This window comes from Pleurodeles waltl, chromosome 7, assembly GCF_031143425.1.
Source record: "Pleurodeles waltl isolate 20211129_DDA chromosome 7, aPleWal1.hap1.20221129, whole genome shotgun sequence".
NCBI classification, from domain to species: Eukaryota; Metazoa; Chordata; class Amphibia; order Caudata; family Salamandridae; genus Pleurodeles; species Pleurodeles waltl.
Genome location: NC_090446.1, coordinates 1048928310 through 1048945738, shown reverse-complemented (window position 1 = coordinate 1048945738; position 17429 = coordinate 1048928310). Strand labels below are relative to the sequence as shown.

The 17429-nt window shown below is 42.5% G+C and overlaps 1 protein-coding gene across 6 annotated transcripts in view; it reads right to left on the bottom strand.

Moving 5' to 3' along the window:
- Window positions 1-17429, bottom strand: part of BPTF (bromodomain PHD finger transcription factor) — a 1198927-nt gene that overhangs the window by 629828 nt on the left and 551670 nt on the right. For all 6 annotated transcript variants that reach the window (XM_069199907.1, XM_069199908.1, XM_069199910.1 and 3 more), the window contains exon 15: window positions 14949-15077. In XM_069199907.1, coding sequence (XP_069056008.1) covers window positions 14949-15077 — 129 coding nt within the window. The remainder of the gene's footprint in view (window positions 1-14948; window positions 15078-17429) is intronic.

Sequence of the window (17429 nt, the reverse complement as noted above, 5' to 3'; positions counted from 1 at the left end):
TGTCTGCCCTCCTGTCCCCACCCCCGTCTGCCATCATTGATTCCTCCATCCTTCAGCACACATCCCTTTCATTGTCGTCGTGCAAGACCTTCCTGGGTTCCCCGCTTATATGGGGTGAAATTCAAGTTAAAGGGAGGTGCCGTGGATCAGCTGCATGGCTTAAGTCTCTGTGTTCACTCTAAATCCAGCGATCCTGGGCAAATCACAATCTCCCCATGCAATCTTGTGTAATGTAACTGGTTTTCACAGCATGACCTGCCAATGACAAAGAAAGCAACACAAAACCAGGCTGCATCCACAGAAGGGATAGAGTACAAACACAGACCAATCAATGTAGTGAATTACAGTAATTTTTTAATACAGGAAAAACAACTTCCTTCCACTAATTTTGCTGGTCAGACTAAAAATGGCCTGTGGAGTCCTGTTTCCATAATTAGAAGGCACCAAAGTTGCTGATGGTAAACATCTTGAACTTTTTGGTGCATGTAATCAAGCTGTTAAGCTATGCAGCTGCTGATTGCTAGAAGTTAAGAGCAATTTACAGTACACATCTCCATAATACCCTGCTGACTCAGATCAAACGGCACAGATGGCTGACTAACAGCATTGACTGTCCTTTTCGCAATGGCAATAATGAAGCATAATATACATTAACTACAATGTATTTATTATTACATATTCAAATTAGGTTTTGCTAAAAAATTGTTATATATGAAAATCATGTCCTGGTTTCCATTTGTGTGTGCAATGACACACAAATGAGCACATTTATTTAACCTCTCCTAACCCCCAAGCATCTGCTCGAATCTTGATATTCATTACAGAAATTTCATGTCTCCTGGTATTGCAACCTATTCTGGCCCACTTGCCAAATCTGAATGGAAATTTCCTTAGATCCCTTATTTATTTATTTTCATTTGAAGTGTCAAGCATGCACGACGAATTGTTTTGGCGTTTACACTAACCTACTACTGGTATTTACACCCTTCAACCAGTGCAAAAGTACACTTTTTCTCTCCAGTTAGTTGAGGTAAATGTCTGTGCAAATTTGGTGTGCACTGCAAATTTACGCAACCAGTGCAATTACATTTCCAAAACTAGCGTGAACAATGCAGCAAATTTTCTAAAATTATACCATACAGTGAAAAATCATATCATACCCAGGGCCATAGAAATTATGTGATTGTGTGGCTGCAGTGTTTTCCGCATAACTACAGATTTGCCACAAAAACCATCATCTGTTGCATAATCTGTAGATTTTGAGAAAAAAATAAATTCTAGCTCAAACGATTCAAACTTTACTAAAAATGCAGTGACACGTGTTGCTGCGCAGTGGAAGGCCCATCAAAAAGGTTGACTGGACACCTTTCTGTTGCTTAATCTATATTTAGGTTATAAACTGATACTAATGAGATGTGATCAATGCACAGACAGTGTTAAATGTAAAAATTACACACAAAAAATAAAAAAAAAGTAATACTTACACAAAATATGCTGCATTATGCAGCATAATTTGCATTTTCTTGATGCATAATTTAGTCAAACCCTTCTGCCACACAATTCCAGTGGCCTTGACCATATCAAGTCAAACAATCCCATAGTACAATGACATACCATATCATACACATTGATACATTGTACCATATTATACGACACCATACCATTTTATACAATTGCATAGCATACAATACATTAACAGCCCAAACCATCCAATACAACATGACGACTTATAATGCCATACTATACTATACAATGACACACCATCCCATTCTATAAAATGACAGGCCATGATATGCTATACAATGACAGGCCATACTGTACTAAACTACACAATGGCAAGTCATATCATAATACAGGCCATACCATACTATATAATCCAAGGGCATACGATACAATTACAGGTCATATAAAATCTTACTATACTATACAATGACACTATACAACACCATATGAAACATAACAAAAACATTGACAGAGCCAATTAATCTCATGTAGCAAGATCTATAGGCTTTATCAATGCTTGTTTATAAAGAGGAATGTTATCTCCAGTTACTTTAGACTCTGTAAGCATTATAATACAATTGGAGATATTTTTAAAAATTAAACAACTGAAATTTGGCAATTTATAGCTTTTCATAGAACGCAAAGAATATATATATATTTTTTTAAAGAGCTTAAAGAGACACACACATAAATATTTTTTTCCAAAGTGCTCGAGGACTCTACATGTGAGAGGGACAATTCAATGCTTATGACTACTGGTGAGAATACCCTGGAAGAGAATAAGTCTTACCTCAAAATTGGCATGGCTGGGAATCATGTACAAAATGAAAGCTAAAAGGTCTGCTAATATTTTAACCATCCTAGGAATCACTAAAGCCAAAAGTGATATTGCACATAATGGAAGGCTATATAGGCCCATTTTTAAGTAAGTGGGTCAGGGACATGGCCAGGTATTCCACTATTGGACATTCCATTTACAAAGTATAAGAGAGAAAGGAGCCCCTAGATGTCACATTTAAATATTCCTGTCTATGCCAAAAATATATCTTAAGTGATTCCATATTGTAGTCCTAGAGGCTGTGCACAGGACGGGTAATTCAGAGTTTGGTAAGCGATATCAAGTGAAAATAAGCTTAGCTTTCTACTATCCTCTCCACGTAGTGATTTTCTTAAACTAAATCAGTCTGATTCTATAACAGAAATTAATGGAAATGCTCATATTATTTATTAAACATGTTCTAGGGATGTGATTGAATAGGTATGCAAGGGCTCCACAAGAATACCATGGCAAAACAGACACATACCTTGTTCCATGGCAATCCTAAAAACAAATTCATAAGAGCTAAATATAGGCTACAGTGCACAGTCAAAAATACTTAATCATTACAAAATACACTAAGGAGAAAATTATTAGCAGATGTCGTTCACTTTTAAGTGTTCTTTCTATACATGATGTAACCCTACGGTGTAAACAGTTGTGTGTACCCATCTCTCCATGGATGCATTAAAGTAAAGATCTTTGAACTTGTGGTCAATTTGGGTGGATGTATAGCTTTACATTTACCATGAACAGGTCAACACAAAAACTATCTTAATTTGAAGGCTAAATCTTCAATAACTTAGTCCTCACATCAACTTCGATTCTAAAGAAAATCCAATGAAGTTGATATTTTGATACTTTCTTTCAGTCTTTCAGTAGAGATATTTGTTTTAAATATTTCTTTAGTTTCAAAAGCTCTAAAATTGAACACCAATCTCCTGATTTATTTATATTTAGAGAGAACCTGAAAATAAATAATGTATTCTTCTGTGATTTGGGAAAAATCTCTAGTGCCTGTATTTCAGCGGTAAGCAGACTAACCACAGTGGGCAGGCCCATTTGCGAGTCTTTTAGGAGGAAGGGTTTCTATCAGGGATAGTGCTCTCAGGGCCATTCCTTACCCTCAAACTGACTCTCCTTCGAGATCAAATCCAAAGGGAACATTCTATCTATCTATCTATGTAACACGGCTATGACCTCCCAAGGCTGAGGACAGTATGACCTTGTCCCGGATGCAGGTTTTTCTTGCACTGCTAAAGGTCTACCATCTTTAGATTCGCAAGGGGACACAAACTAGACTCTGCTCCTCATGGGTTTCTGCTAGCAAGTCAGTAAAGCCCTGGTACTGTATTACTGTGGAATGTGCCCACGTTCTGTCCTGTTGATGTCGAACAGTTTTCTTGCAATGAAAAGCATTGAACACCAAACAAATGTTTTCACATTTGTCCATGGGACAGGAGAGGTAACAGACCCAATGCTGATCCAACTCTGGAAATTTGTTATCGCAAGAGGGGCAGGATATTAATGGAATGTTCCCCAAAGCCTAAACAAGTAATTCTCATGTGACCCGTTACAATCTGTTCAGATCTCACAATCCAAAAATAATGTAAATTTATGAGGTGATGTTCGATGTTTTTTTTCTTTTTTTTTTTAAGTCCTCAGTTGAACTGCTGAAACATGTCTAAACCCTATGGTTGCAAAAATAATCTGATGTGGAGTACTACCCTGGTGTACTGTGGCTTCCAGGAGAGATACTAAAGCTAGGTATGCAGTAGACATTAGCTTGTGAGGCTGGGAAAAAAAGCATAGGGCAAGAAATCAAAATGAATTACGTAAAGTTTAAGTGCCAGATATTGAAAATGTCACTTGCCCAGTGTACATCTGTTCGTGGCATCAGTCGCTGGAGATTCACATGTTCTGCATAGCTCGCCATCTGGTGTTGGGTCGGAGTGTTACAAGTAGTTTTTCTTCGAAGAAGTCTTTCGAGTCACGGGACCGAGTGACTCCTCCTTCTGTCTCCATTGCGCATGGGCGTCGACTCCATCTTCGATTGTTTTCCCCGCAGAGGGTGAGGTAGGAGTTGTGTTGTAGTAATAGTGCCCATGCAATGGAGTGACTAAGTATGTACCTATTTAAGGCTAAAATAATATGTAATCAAATATACAAAGTTGAAGCTAACTTCCGAATTGCTACAGGCTCCCGGGGAGGTGGGTGGGCACATGTTTATCTCCAGCGACTGATGCCACGAACAGATGTACACTGGGTAAGTGACATTTTCAGTTCGATGGCATCTGTCGCTGTAGATACACATGTTCTGCATAGACTAGTAAGCAGTTATCTCCCCAAAAGCGGTGGTTCAGCCTGTAGGAATGGAAGTGTTTTGAAATAACGTTCTTAACATGGCTTGACCTACTGTGGCTTGCTGTGCGGATAGCACGTCTACACAGTAGTGCTTGGTGAACGTGTGTGGCGTAGACCATGTGGCTGCCTTACATATTTCTTGCATTGGGATGTTTCCTAGAAAGGCCATGGTAGCACCTTTTTTTCTGGTTGAGTGTGCCCTTGGTGTAATGGGCAGTTGTTGTTTTGCTTTAAGGTAGCAGATTTGGATGCATTCAACTATCCATCTGGCTATACCTTGTTTTGATATTGGGTTTCCTGCATGAGGTTTTTGGAATGCAATAAATAGTTGTTTAGTCTTTCTGATGTTTTTCGTTCTGTCAATGTAGTACATTAATGCTCTTTTGACATCTAATGTATGTAGGGCCCTCTCAGCTATGGAATCTGGCTGTGGGAAGAACACTGGTAGTTCCACTGTTTGATTTAGGTGGAACGGTGAAATAACCTTTGGTAAAAATGTAGGATTAGTCCTTAGGACGACTTTATTTTTGTGTAGTTGTATAAAAGGTTCTTGTATTGTAAACGCCTGAATTTCGCTTACTCTTATTAGAGATGTAATGGCGATGAGAAATGCAACCTTCCAGGTGAGGAACTGTATTTCGCAAGAGTGCATGGGTTCAAAAGGTGGACCCATGAGTCTTGTTAAGACAACATTTAAGTTCCATGAAGGAACAGGTGGTGTTCTTGGTGGTATAATTCTTTTAAGCCCTTCCATGAATGCTTTAATGACTGGTATCCTATATAGGGAAGTTGAATAGGTAGTCTGCAGGTATGCAGATATTGCCGCAAGGTGTATTTTAATGGAAGAGAAGGCTAGGCTAGATTTCTGTAAGTGAAGCAAGTAACCCACTACATCCTTTGGAGTTGCGTGTATAGGTTGGATCTGATTATGATGGCAGTAGCAGACAAACCTCTTCCATTTACTTGCATAGCAGTGCCTAGTGGACGGCCTTCTGGCTTGCTTTATGACTTCCATACATTCTTGGGTAAGTTGTAAGTGTCCGAATTCTAGGATTTCAGGAGCCAGATTGCTAGATTCAGCGATGCTGGATCTGGATGTCTGATCTGTTGGTTGTGTTGTGTTAACAGATCCGGCCTGTTGGGCAATTTGATGTGGGGTACTACTGATAGGTCTAGCAGTGTTGTGTACCAGGGTTGCCTTGCCCAAGTTGGTGCTATTAAAATGAGTTTGAGTTTGTTTTGACTCAATTTGTTTACCAGATAAGGAAGGAGAGGGAGAGGAGGAAAAGCGTATGCAAATATCCCTGACCAGTTCATCCATAGGGCATTGCCTTGGGACTGCCTGTGTGGGTATCTGGATGCGAAGTTTTGGCATTTTGCGTTCTCTCTTGTTGCAAACAAGTCTATTTGAGGTGTTCCCCAGAGTCTGAAGTAAGTGTTTAGAACTTGGGGGTGAATTTCCCATTCGTGGACTTGTTGGTGATCTCGAGAGAGATTGTCTGCAAGTTGATTCTGGATCCCTGGAATAAACTGCGCTATTAGGCGAATGTGGTTGTGAATTGCCCATCGCCATATTTTCTGTGCTAGAAGACTCAACTGCGTTGAGTGTGTCCCCCCCCTGTTTGTTTAGATAATACATAGTTGTTATGTTGTCTGTTTTGACAAGAATGTATTTGTGAGTTATAATTGGTTGGAAAGCCCGCAATGCGTGAAAAACTGCTAGCATTTCTAGGTGATTTATATGCAGTTTTGTTTGATGTACGTTCCATTGTCCTTGTATGCTGTGTTGATCGAGGTGTGCTCCCCACCCTGTCATGGAAGCATCTGTTGTTATTACGTATTGTGGCACTGGGTCTTGGAATGGCCGCCCTTTGTTTAAATTTATACTGTTCCACCATAGAAGCGAGAGGTAAGTTTGGCGGTCTATCAACACCAGATCTAGAAGGTGACCCTGTGCTTGTGACCATTGTGATGCTAGGCACTGTTGTAAGGGCCTCATGTGTAGTCTTGCGTTCGGGACAATGGCTATGCATGAAGACATCATGCCTAGGAGTTGTAATATCTTTGCTTGTATTGTTTGTGTTGGATACATGCGTTGTATGATCTTGTTGAAATTTTGAATTCTTTGTTGACTTGGAGTGGCTACTCCTTTTGTTGTGTCTATTATGGCTCCCAGGTATTGTTGTACTTTGCACGGCAAAATGTTGGATTTTGCAAAGTTGACGGTGAAACCTAGTTTGTAGAGGGTTTGTATGATTGGATTTGTGTGTTGTAAGCACTTTGTTAGTGAATTGGTTTTGATTAGCCAATCGTCTAGATACGGGAATACATGTATTTGCTGCCTTCTGATGTGTGCAGCCACTACTGCTAGACATTTTGTAAAGACTCTTGGTGCGGTTGTTAAACCAAAAGGCAATACTTTGAATTGGTAATGTATTCCTTTGAATACGAACCGTAGGTATTTTCTGTGAGATGGATGTATTGGTATATGGAAATACGCGTCTTTGAGGTCTAAGGTTGTCATGTAGTCCTGTAGTTTTAGCAATGGTAACACCTCTTGTAGCGTGACCATGTGAAAGTGGTCTGATTTGATGTAGGTGTTTAGTATTCTGAGGTCTAGGATTGGTCTCAGTGTTTTGTCCTTTTTTGGTATTAAGAAGTACAGTGAATAGACTCCTGTGTTTGTTTGTGTGTTTGGTACTAATTCGATTGCATTCTTTTGCAATAGTGCTTGAACTTGTATTTCCAGAAGGTCGGAATGTTGTTTTGACAATTTCTGTGCTTTTGGTGGTATGTTTGGAGGGAATTGTAGGAATTCTATGCAATAACCATGTTGGATAATTGCTAAGACCCAAGTGTCTGTAGTTATTTCCTCCCATGCTTTGTAATAATGACCTATTCTTCCCCCCCACTGGTGTTGTGTGGAGGGGGTGAGTGACATCTGAGTCACTGCTTGGTTGTAGGGGTTTTGGGGCTTTGAAATTTTCCTCTATTCCTAGGGAATTGCCCTCCTCTGTATTGGCCCCGAAAGCCTCCCCTGTACTGTCCCTGGTAGCTGGACGGTGTTGCCTGCGAGGTGCTGGCTTGTGTGGCCTGACCCCGGAACCCCCCTCTAAAGGGTGTCTTGCGGAAGGTGCTGTAGGTTCCTCTGCTCTGCGGGGAGTAGAGTGCACCCATGGCTTTAGCAGTGTCAGTGTCTTTTTTAAGTTTTTCGATTGCCGTGTCCACTTCTGGTCCGAACAGTTGTTTTTCGTTGAATGGCATATTGAGCACTGCCTGCTGTATCTCTGGTTTGAACCCAGACGTTCTTAGCCATGCGTGCCTTCTAATGGTCACAGATGTATTAATTGTTCTTGCAGCTGTGTCTGCTGCATCCATAGAAGATCGTATCTGGTTATTTGATATGTTCTGTCCTTCCTCAACCACCTGCTTTGCCCTTTTTTGAAGTTCCTTGGGTAGATGCTCGATGAGGTGTTGCATCTCATCCCAATGGGCTCTGTCATAGCGCGCAAGTAGTGCTTGAGAGTTAGCGATGCGCCACTGGTTTGCAGCTTGTACTGCGAGACTTTTCCCAGCTGCATCGAACTTGCGGCGCTCTTTATCTGGGGGTGGTGCGTCCCCAGATGTGTGGGAGTTGGCTCTCTTCCGAGCTGCTCCCACTACGACGGAATCTGGTGGCAGCTGTGTGGTGATGAAAACAGGGTCTGTAGGAGGTGCTTTATATTTCTTGTCCACCCTTGGCGTTATTGCCCTACTTTTGACCGGCTCCTTGAAGATTTCCTTTGCGTGCCGAAGCATACCTGGCAGCATAGGCAGGCTTTGGTAGGAGCTGTGGGTGGAGGAGAGGGTGTTGAATAAAAAGTCATCCTCGACTTGTTCTGAGTGGAGGTTTACGTTGTGGAATTGTGCTGCTCTAGCCACCACTTGAGAATATGCTGTGCTGTCTTCAGGTGGTGAGGGCTTTGTTGGATATGCCTCCGGACTGTTGTCAGACACTGGGGCGTCATATAAGTCCCAAGCGTCTTGATCCTGGTCACCTTGGCTCATGGTGGTGTGAGCCGGGGAATGTGACGGAGTTTGCGTCGGTGAGACGTTAATTACAGGTGGAGGAGAGGGTGGCGGAGTCACCTTTTTCACCATCTTTGTTTGTGGCGCCTGGTCTGTTTGAAACTCCAGTCTCCTTTTTCTCCTAATAGGGGGAAGGGTACTTATTTTTCCTGTTCCCGGCTGTATGAAAATACGTTTTTGCGTATGGTCCACTTCGGTGGATTGCAGCTCTTCCTCAAACCTATGCTTTCGCATCTGAGAGGACAGTGATTGCTCCTCTGTATAAGAGCCTGGACCTGGGTCGGTTACGGGTTGTTTCGGCACCGAAACCCTGCCTGTATCTTTTTTCGGCTCCGAGGTGGCTTTTTTCTTTTTTAGAGTCGAAACCTCTCGGCGTCGATCTTCGTCGGTGCCGCTGTCTCGGCGTCGAGCCGTTTCTACACCGCTATCTCGGTGTCGTTGCTTCTCTCCAGCACTTTCTCGAGTCCGAGAAGGCTGCGTGCCGGTGTCTCGACCGGAGTCGGACGATCTCGGCACTGTTTGGGCCTTTTTCGGTGCCGATGGTCGGTCACCGAACTTATGGGTGGAGCCATGGCCTGGTGCCAGTGGCGTCCCCTGGGCCTTGTCACTTTTCTTATGTGTTGTTTTCGACGTCTTACTCACGGTTCTTTGATCGTCGAATTCCTCGGAGTCCGATTCGTGGATCGAAAAGGTTTCTTCTTCCTCTTGTTCCTCGAACTCACGGTGCGCTGTCGGCGTGGACGCCATCTGAAGTCTCCTGGCTCGACGGTCACGGAGTGTCTTTCGGGACCGGAACGCGCGACAGGCTTCGCAAGTCTCCTCACTGTGCTCAGGTGACAGGCACAGGTTACAGACCAAATGTTGGTCTGTATACGGGTATTTGTTGTGGCATTTGGGACAAAAACGGAACGGGGTCCGTTCAATCGGCGGTGTTGGACACACGGTCGGGCCGACCAGGCCCCGACGGGGGATCGAAAAGTACCCCGAAGGGCACCGGAGCGCGTCGATCTTCGATGCGGTGTTGAATCTAACTACGCCGATCCCGAACGCAACAATACCGACGAAAATCTTCCGAAATCTACTAACTTTCCGTTCCGAAACTCGGAGCGACAGGAACACGTCCAAACCCGATGGCGGAAAGAAAACAATCGAAGATGGAGTCGACGCCCATGCGCAATGGAGACAGAAGGAGGAGTCACTCGGTCCCGTGACTCGAAAGACTTCTTCGAATAAAAACAACTTGTAACACTCCGACCCAACACCAGATGGCGAGCTATGCAGAACATGTGTATCTACAGCGACAGATGCCATCGAACACAGTAATTTGGGAAGAAATACTAGATTTATGGTATACAAATTAACGGAACAGGTTGAGGTACTCAACATTTTGACAGGCTCATTCCCACTACAGATAAGGTAAGAGAATATGTGTCTGCAGAGTGGAAAGAGGAACAGAGCACTCTCAAATCCGATGGTGCTGTATAGGAAAATTATTCTCTAGTGGGAGAAATAGCTCCCCACAGAGAAACTAAACAAAATGTTGGAGTTCACATGCATAATTGTATTTCATTCTTAAAAGCAGAAATGTAGATCTACAACATTTTCTTATGTTCACACATCAGTCGAACTATGATCCTAACTGTTCAGGTTCCAAAATAACCCCCAAAGTTCTTAGTGAACTCTATGAAATGAAGAAGTATGTAAATCAAAGGTATCAACAAACAAGTATGAATTCATGATTTTTCCACTGAGGCATTTCTAAATTTGGCCTAAAAGATTGCAGGAGAAGATCTAGATCTGTTGCACATGTGGTTTGTAAAACTTGCTATTTTTATCTGGCTAGGCATACTCATTGTGCACCTCTGGCTAGCAAAATGAAACCAGCCTGAAAACAAAGAGGCGCAGTTTAAATCCGCAATGGTGTTGCTTTAAATCCTGTGGACAGGGTGAACCCCCTACTATTAGAATGACATATAAATAGGAGATTCTTTTAGCACACTCAAGTGAACTTGAAGCGTACTCTTCACAACTTAATCAAGGTGAACCCTATATATAGTCTGTGGACAGTTCTCTAACATGTTTGATGCTATAAGGCTACAGCTGCCATGCCTTAAATTAAAATTGGGTGTTACAGCTTAGGCTCAGATCTTGCAGCACATACTGACTAAGCATCTTTATCATTTCTATTTCATATTGTGGGAGGGTGTGTGTTTAGCTTTTGGGGATGTGGAAGGGGCACAGTGGTTGATTTGATCAGTTTAGCCAGTATAGTATTTTATTTTGTTGGGGAATTTACACTGTTAAGAAAACTAGATGGACTGGTAAGCTGCTGGAATGTAAAACATTTTTTTTTTTAATTGACTTTCACTTTTGGTCTAGATTTCTAGCGGTGCTAGGGTACAACATATCTGAGAACTGCAGTAGCGACATATAGTGATAGCATTTTCCAGAAGGTGCACCTTTCTGGTAGAACATGGCCAAAGATAATTCAAGTGTTTTTCAACATATTACAGCATGTATCTGTAAAGCACATTCCATCGTAGGGAGTAATGGTAGTCACTGTATCAAACTTGGAAGCATCAAAAGCTGACTGGATTCACTAAGATTTGGACATGAGGTCAAACACAGATTCTTGGGTGGAAGAATTAGTCCCCAGTCCATCAGGCACAGATTTTCAATATGTTTAGGGTTTCCTAAATCCTTTTCGATCTCCAATTTCACTCTCTCCACAAAGGTAATTATATCTCATCAGTATGCATACACATTTATTCCAGGGATGTCACATGGGAACAACAGATGAGCTGCCAGCTCCTCACGTTTTTGACCTTTTAATGTGCATGTCCAATGTAAGGGTGACCCAATAATTTTTTTGTGGGTCAAATGCTTCTCACATCTACTACTGAAGGCCTGCTTGCGCTGAGGCTTCATGAATTTGACAATGTTAAATATACCAAATTGGCCACTTTCCTTGCTACTTTATAGCAATGTGTTTGTTACCAAACCTTGAGAATGACTCTGGGACTTCTCATGTGTTAAACATCATGAATATGTCAGTTTCTCATATGATACTTTGCTTTACCTTGGATATTTTGTTCAATGAGTAGTTGGTAATGTGCTAGAGTATAATCCTTTATGAGGCAAGCTGCCCCAAGTAGGGGCAGAATTTACACATAACCGATATTGAATTGGTGCCGCGTAATGGATACACTATGAAGTGGTCACAGACAAATCCTAAGTCTTTATTGAAACAGTTAATATGCCAATGTAAACATGCTTTCGCAGACTGTTTAAGAGAGAACCCACATCCAGGGCAATGTCTAAGTGCGTTTACGATGATTACTCAAACCATAAAAGAAGCCCTCACTATTAGAAGTAGTAAGATAGGAAGAAAAATGACGTGCGGATGGTTTGACCATAACTGCACTCAAGCACATAAGAGACTGAAAAAGGCTCTAAATGCACCAAAGAGGTGCTTAAGTGATATCCGTAAACGCAGACAGGAATATAAGACAGCAATAAAAGAAAGGAAACTGACTATGAAATCAACCTTGTGGGAAACTCTCCACATAGCAAGTCGTAAGAAAGATAATATACTCTTTTGGCAGACAATAAATTCCCCCGTGCTAGGGGAGAGAGACATTCCTAGAATGGAAATCGCCATCTCGGAAGAAGGCTGGGTTGCACATTTCTCTCAAATATACTCATTGACGCGTGATACAACAGACCGTACACATGACCATGATTCACAGGAAGGTCCGCGCCTGGTTATAACCCCCCAATTTAGCCTTCAGGAGGTTGAGGAAGCTATAATAATAAGAAAATCAGGGAAAGCGCCGGGCCCTGATGGTGTTCCGATCGACATATTCAAGGCAAATATTGAGCTGTGGGGGCCTGTACTGACGCAGACATTGAGGGCTATCTGCACATTGAGGGCTATCTGCATATGCGGACTCCTACCATCTTGGAGAGATTCCAACATTATTCCAATATACAAAAAGGGTGACCACCTTAATCCAGCCTGCTACAGGCCAATCTCCCTGCTGGACACAACAGCTAAATTAGCAGGGAGAATAATTCTGAATAGGCTGCAAACATGGGCAGAAGGAAAGAACGTCTTATCCCCGGTCCAGTATGGATTCCGGAAAGGAATCGGAACAGTGGAGCAAAGTTTAAACTTAAGTCTCATTATTGGAAAGTATACTAAGATCAGAGCAGGCAATCTGTACCTGGCATTCATTGACTTATCATCAGCTTTCGACTGTGTAATTCATGATAAATTATGGGACATTTTAAAAAGCATGGGGGTAGAACCGACCTTAATCCAATTTATTTGTGAAATGTATACAGGGTGCAGAGCAAGAGTGAGGTATGGCTTAAAAGGGGAATGTACTCGCCCCTTTGGTCTATACAGAGGAGTGCACCAAGGCTGTGTTCTCGCTCCGTTCCTGTTTTCAATGTATATAAATAACTTAGATAAAGAATTGGCCACTAAGTGTAAAGATCTACCCCAAATAGACAACCGACCCGTTCCGGCATTACTTTACGCAGACGATGCAGTATTAATGGCCAGGACCCCAATAGCTCTCCAGAAACTTCTAACTACCTGTATCACATATATGTCACAGCTGGGTCTTACTGTCAATCGCTCCAAAACTTTTATTATGAACTGTGGAGGGAAGCGCAGTAAGACTTACAACACCACTATTGCGGAAAGCAAGGTCGAAATTGCGCAAACCTTTTCGTACTTGGGCATAATGTTCGATAAGCTGGGTTCCTGAGCCAACTGTAGGAAGACTAAGAGAGTTCACCTGATCAAAACAACAATGGCATTACGACTCTTCTCTAAAAGGCTTCGGGGGATTACACCGTCAAATATGATAAAGATCTATAAAGCCAAGTGAATCCCGGCCGGCACGTATGGGCAGGAATTTGCGGGGACATACAAATTGTGATTTAATTCAGATAGTGGAAAACGATTTTCTAAGACATCTGCTGAGGGTACCAAATGGCACTTCATCGTATGTCATTCACTCTGAACTCGGGGTTCCCTTTATTGTAGACTTGATAAAGATCCAGCCACTGTTATTATGACATAAAGTGTGGACCTCGGAACATACCGGTTTTAATAAGGTCATCCTGACCGATTGTACGAAGTCATTATACACATCAAGGGTACCATGGTTAAAATACATTATGACCTTTTTCGAAAAAATGGGCAATAAAGACTACTATACAAACCCAGCTTCGCTGGGGAAAATATCTAGGAAGGACCTGAGTATCCTGGCATTAAAGTTTCTAGAAGACATACGTTGGGGGGCTGAATAAAAAAAAATAACTAATTCATAATCAAAAATTTTGACGGTTGAGGGCATGCAGCCGTACTTGGCAAACGTGGTACACCTTCGCCATCGTTACATTCTTACGAGATTTAGGCTAGATACGTTTCATCGTCTAGTTTCATTTCCAATTATGAACGATTGGTCCACCTCGTTAAAACCATGCCCCTGTGATGCAAAGACACCTCAATCCACAATCCATGTGGTTTTATTCTGCAATTTCTATGCCCCACAGAGGAAGCGCCTAGTAGTTCCACTTTTAAGGTTAATCAATCTCCCTCAGTGTGGTACAGCTTACGCCTGCCTTCAGTCACTATCTTCTTTAGAGATGTGTGGAACTCTGGCTAACTTTTTATGTACTGTATTAAAGATTAGGAAATCTATGGGGGCGGTGATGTAATTGTAATTTATACACTAGACAGCTTATTGTTGTGTGCTTTTTATTCTTTTACTATCTATTTATTTACTTAATCTTTTTTACTATAGATTGAAATGTATTATAAATGGAGATTTTCCTTTTTTATGACTTTTATGACTTGTTGAAAGTCGAATAAAGTTTTTGTAATGTACACATAACCTAATACAACTTTTATTAATAATTTCACTTGATTCCTGTTCCATCGATCAGGGTGAATTGTTTTAATGGATGTAAATGTTTATTTAATGTGCAATGATTTCTATTTAATCTGACTGCAAAAGGAAGAAACGGTTAGAAATGTAAGAAGAGATTTTTGTGTCTTGTTCTACTGATACTAACAATTTTTGCTGTTATGGAATTGACATGGTTAATAGGTGATACTGCTAAAAGAAAACACAGGAATGACTGCATTGTTAATAAACAATGAACAATGGTAATCTACCTTTTGGAGCCTCAGGAACACCAATAGGGCAAATAATTTTCCTGATACAGTACTCTGAACGGATTCCATTTGTTCCAACATCTCTCCTCTTAATTATTTCCGTTGTTGTAATTTCAGTTTCTGTGGATTCTATAATACAAACATAATAACTGTCAATTCAAAACATTAAAAGCTGAGAAATAAACAGCCTAATTTCATGAAATCATATTTATGAGACCGGACCAAAGCATGTATTTAACATGTATGGTCAGGTGAAGTTTAAATGCTTTTGGAGAACAGGTTTTCTTACCTTCGGTAACACCCTTTCAGAGAGAAAGACTACACACCTTTTGAATATTCCCTGGGAATAAGACTGGATCGGGAAACTTTTCAGCAGTACCTCTGAGCCTGGATAGTTGATGTTCCTGGGTCTCCCCATTGACGTCACTCTGTTCCACAAATGACATACAGATCATAAATAGGCATCACTCCTGCGATCTGACGTCAGATGCTTTTGCCTCCAGGTGCAGAGCCCCAATAGCAAATTGTCACCTAGACTAGGAATCTAATTAATGGAGTCCAATCACAGAATGGAAAGGATGAGCAGGTCAGTGAAGAATCTGCAACTAGATTGAGCCACTTCCTGAAGGTAAAAAAATGTGTTTGTCTGCAGTAGGTTCTTCACATTTTAAACAGATACCAAAGCTGTGACTATTTGGAGGCATGTCTGTAGAGGGACTCAACCCAGAATGTTTTTTTTTTATGGCAAAATGTCCCTCGCAGTAAACCTGAACATCCAGACCATAGTGCTTTGGGAATGTATGGAGGAATGCCCTTGTAGCCCAAGACATGGGATCTGCATGCTAATGCAGTGGTAGCAGCTTTGGCCCTGGTGAACAAGTTACTTACCTTGAGTAATGCTTTATCTGGTTGAGGCCATATCAATCTGCAGATCCCTTACCTTAGAATTATCCCAGGTGTCAGACTTGATCCTGATAATTTTTCTTGACCAAATCCCCAGAGCGCCGGTTGGTGTTGCTGATTGGCCTCTTCCACGCTGGAAACGATGTCTGTGGCTCCTTTAAAGGCACCACCCAGGCACACTGATGTTACTTTCTTTTAATGGCTTTCCACACCAGAGGTGCAGAGACATGAAAAACACTGACCACTGGTGTGGATTAATTAGGACCCTGAAAAAGATACAGCCCTGTCCCTAGAAATCCATTCACAGAGATGGGTTGATAAGGAATCTGCAGCTAGATATAGTCTCTACCGGATAAGAAGTTGGCAAAGGTAATTAACTCGTTTATCTGATAGAGCTTTCTAGTCGCAGATTTGTTACCTTAGAATAGATACCCAACCAATACCACCCCCGGAGGTGGTAATGTGAACCAATTTCGAATGAGATTCAGCAGGACAGGCAAAATGCCAGTAATGATAGACCTGACTGTCCCGGCAGTAATGTTTAGTAAAAGTGTGCATGGAGGCCCACATAGCTGCCTGGCAGAGATCCAGGACTGGAACTCTGTGCATTAACACAAAGGTCGCAGCCTTAGGTCTGGTGGAATAAGGGCACAAGCCCTCAGTGGCTTGCTTATTGGCCGATGGGTAACAGATTTTAATGCAAAGGATGACCCATATGGAGATGGCCCTTTTCTGCACAGCACCAACCTTTTCAGCTCCGACATATCTTAGAAGAGTTGATCGTCCACCTGGAAATCCCATGTGCGGTCAAGGCAGAACAACGCTTGTTTGGGGTCCAGACAATAGAGACACTACTCATCTTTGGAGGGGTTAGGTGAGCGTAAAATGTAGGCAAGGTGATGGACTGTCGTACAAAAAATGACATGACCACCTTTGGAAGAAAGAAAGCCCGCATGCAAAGTACCACTTTGTCAGGTTGACTGGAGAAGTAGAGTGGCTTAGATGATATGGCCTGCAGCTCACTAACTTTTCGGGCAGATGCTATAGCCACAAGAACTGCAGTTTTTAACCTGTTCTGTGCCTTGGACGAGATGATCTCGTCCAAGGCTACAGTTCCCCTGTGCCTTGGACGAGATCATCTCGTCCATGGCACAGGGGAACTTGGGGGCGCGCTAGCGCGCCCCCCGTGCACCCCCCTTTCCCCCCCAGGCGGGGATGGAAGGGGAAGACCTTCCCCTTCCACCCCCGCCCCCCCCCACGGCAATCCGATGACGTCAGCGCGCGCTCAGCGCGCTGACGTCATCGAGTGTTGCCGGCGCGCTGGAAGCCATTTGCTTCCAGCGCGTCTTCGGAGCAGGAGCTCTAAGGTGAGTCCTCTCCGTTTTTGGGGGGCGGGGGGTTTGAGAAAACAGACATGGGGGGAAAGGAAAGGGTTTTTCCTTTCCCCCTGTGTCTGTTTTCTCAAGATTCCTGCTCCACGATCGCGGGCAGGGCCCGCGATCGTGGAGCAGAAATCTCCACTAGCCACCAGGGATTTTCTGTTTGACTAAATTTGGGGGCGACCCCTTGGGCAAGGGT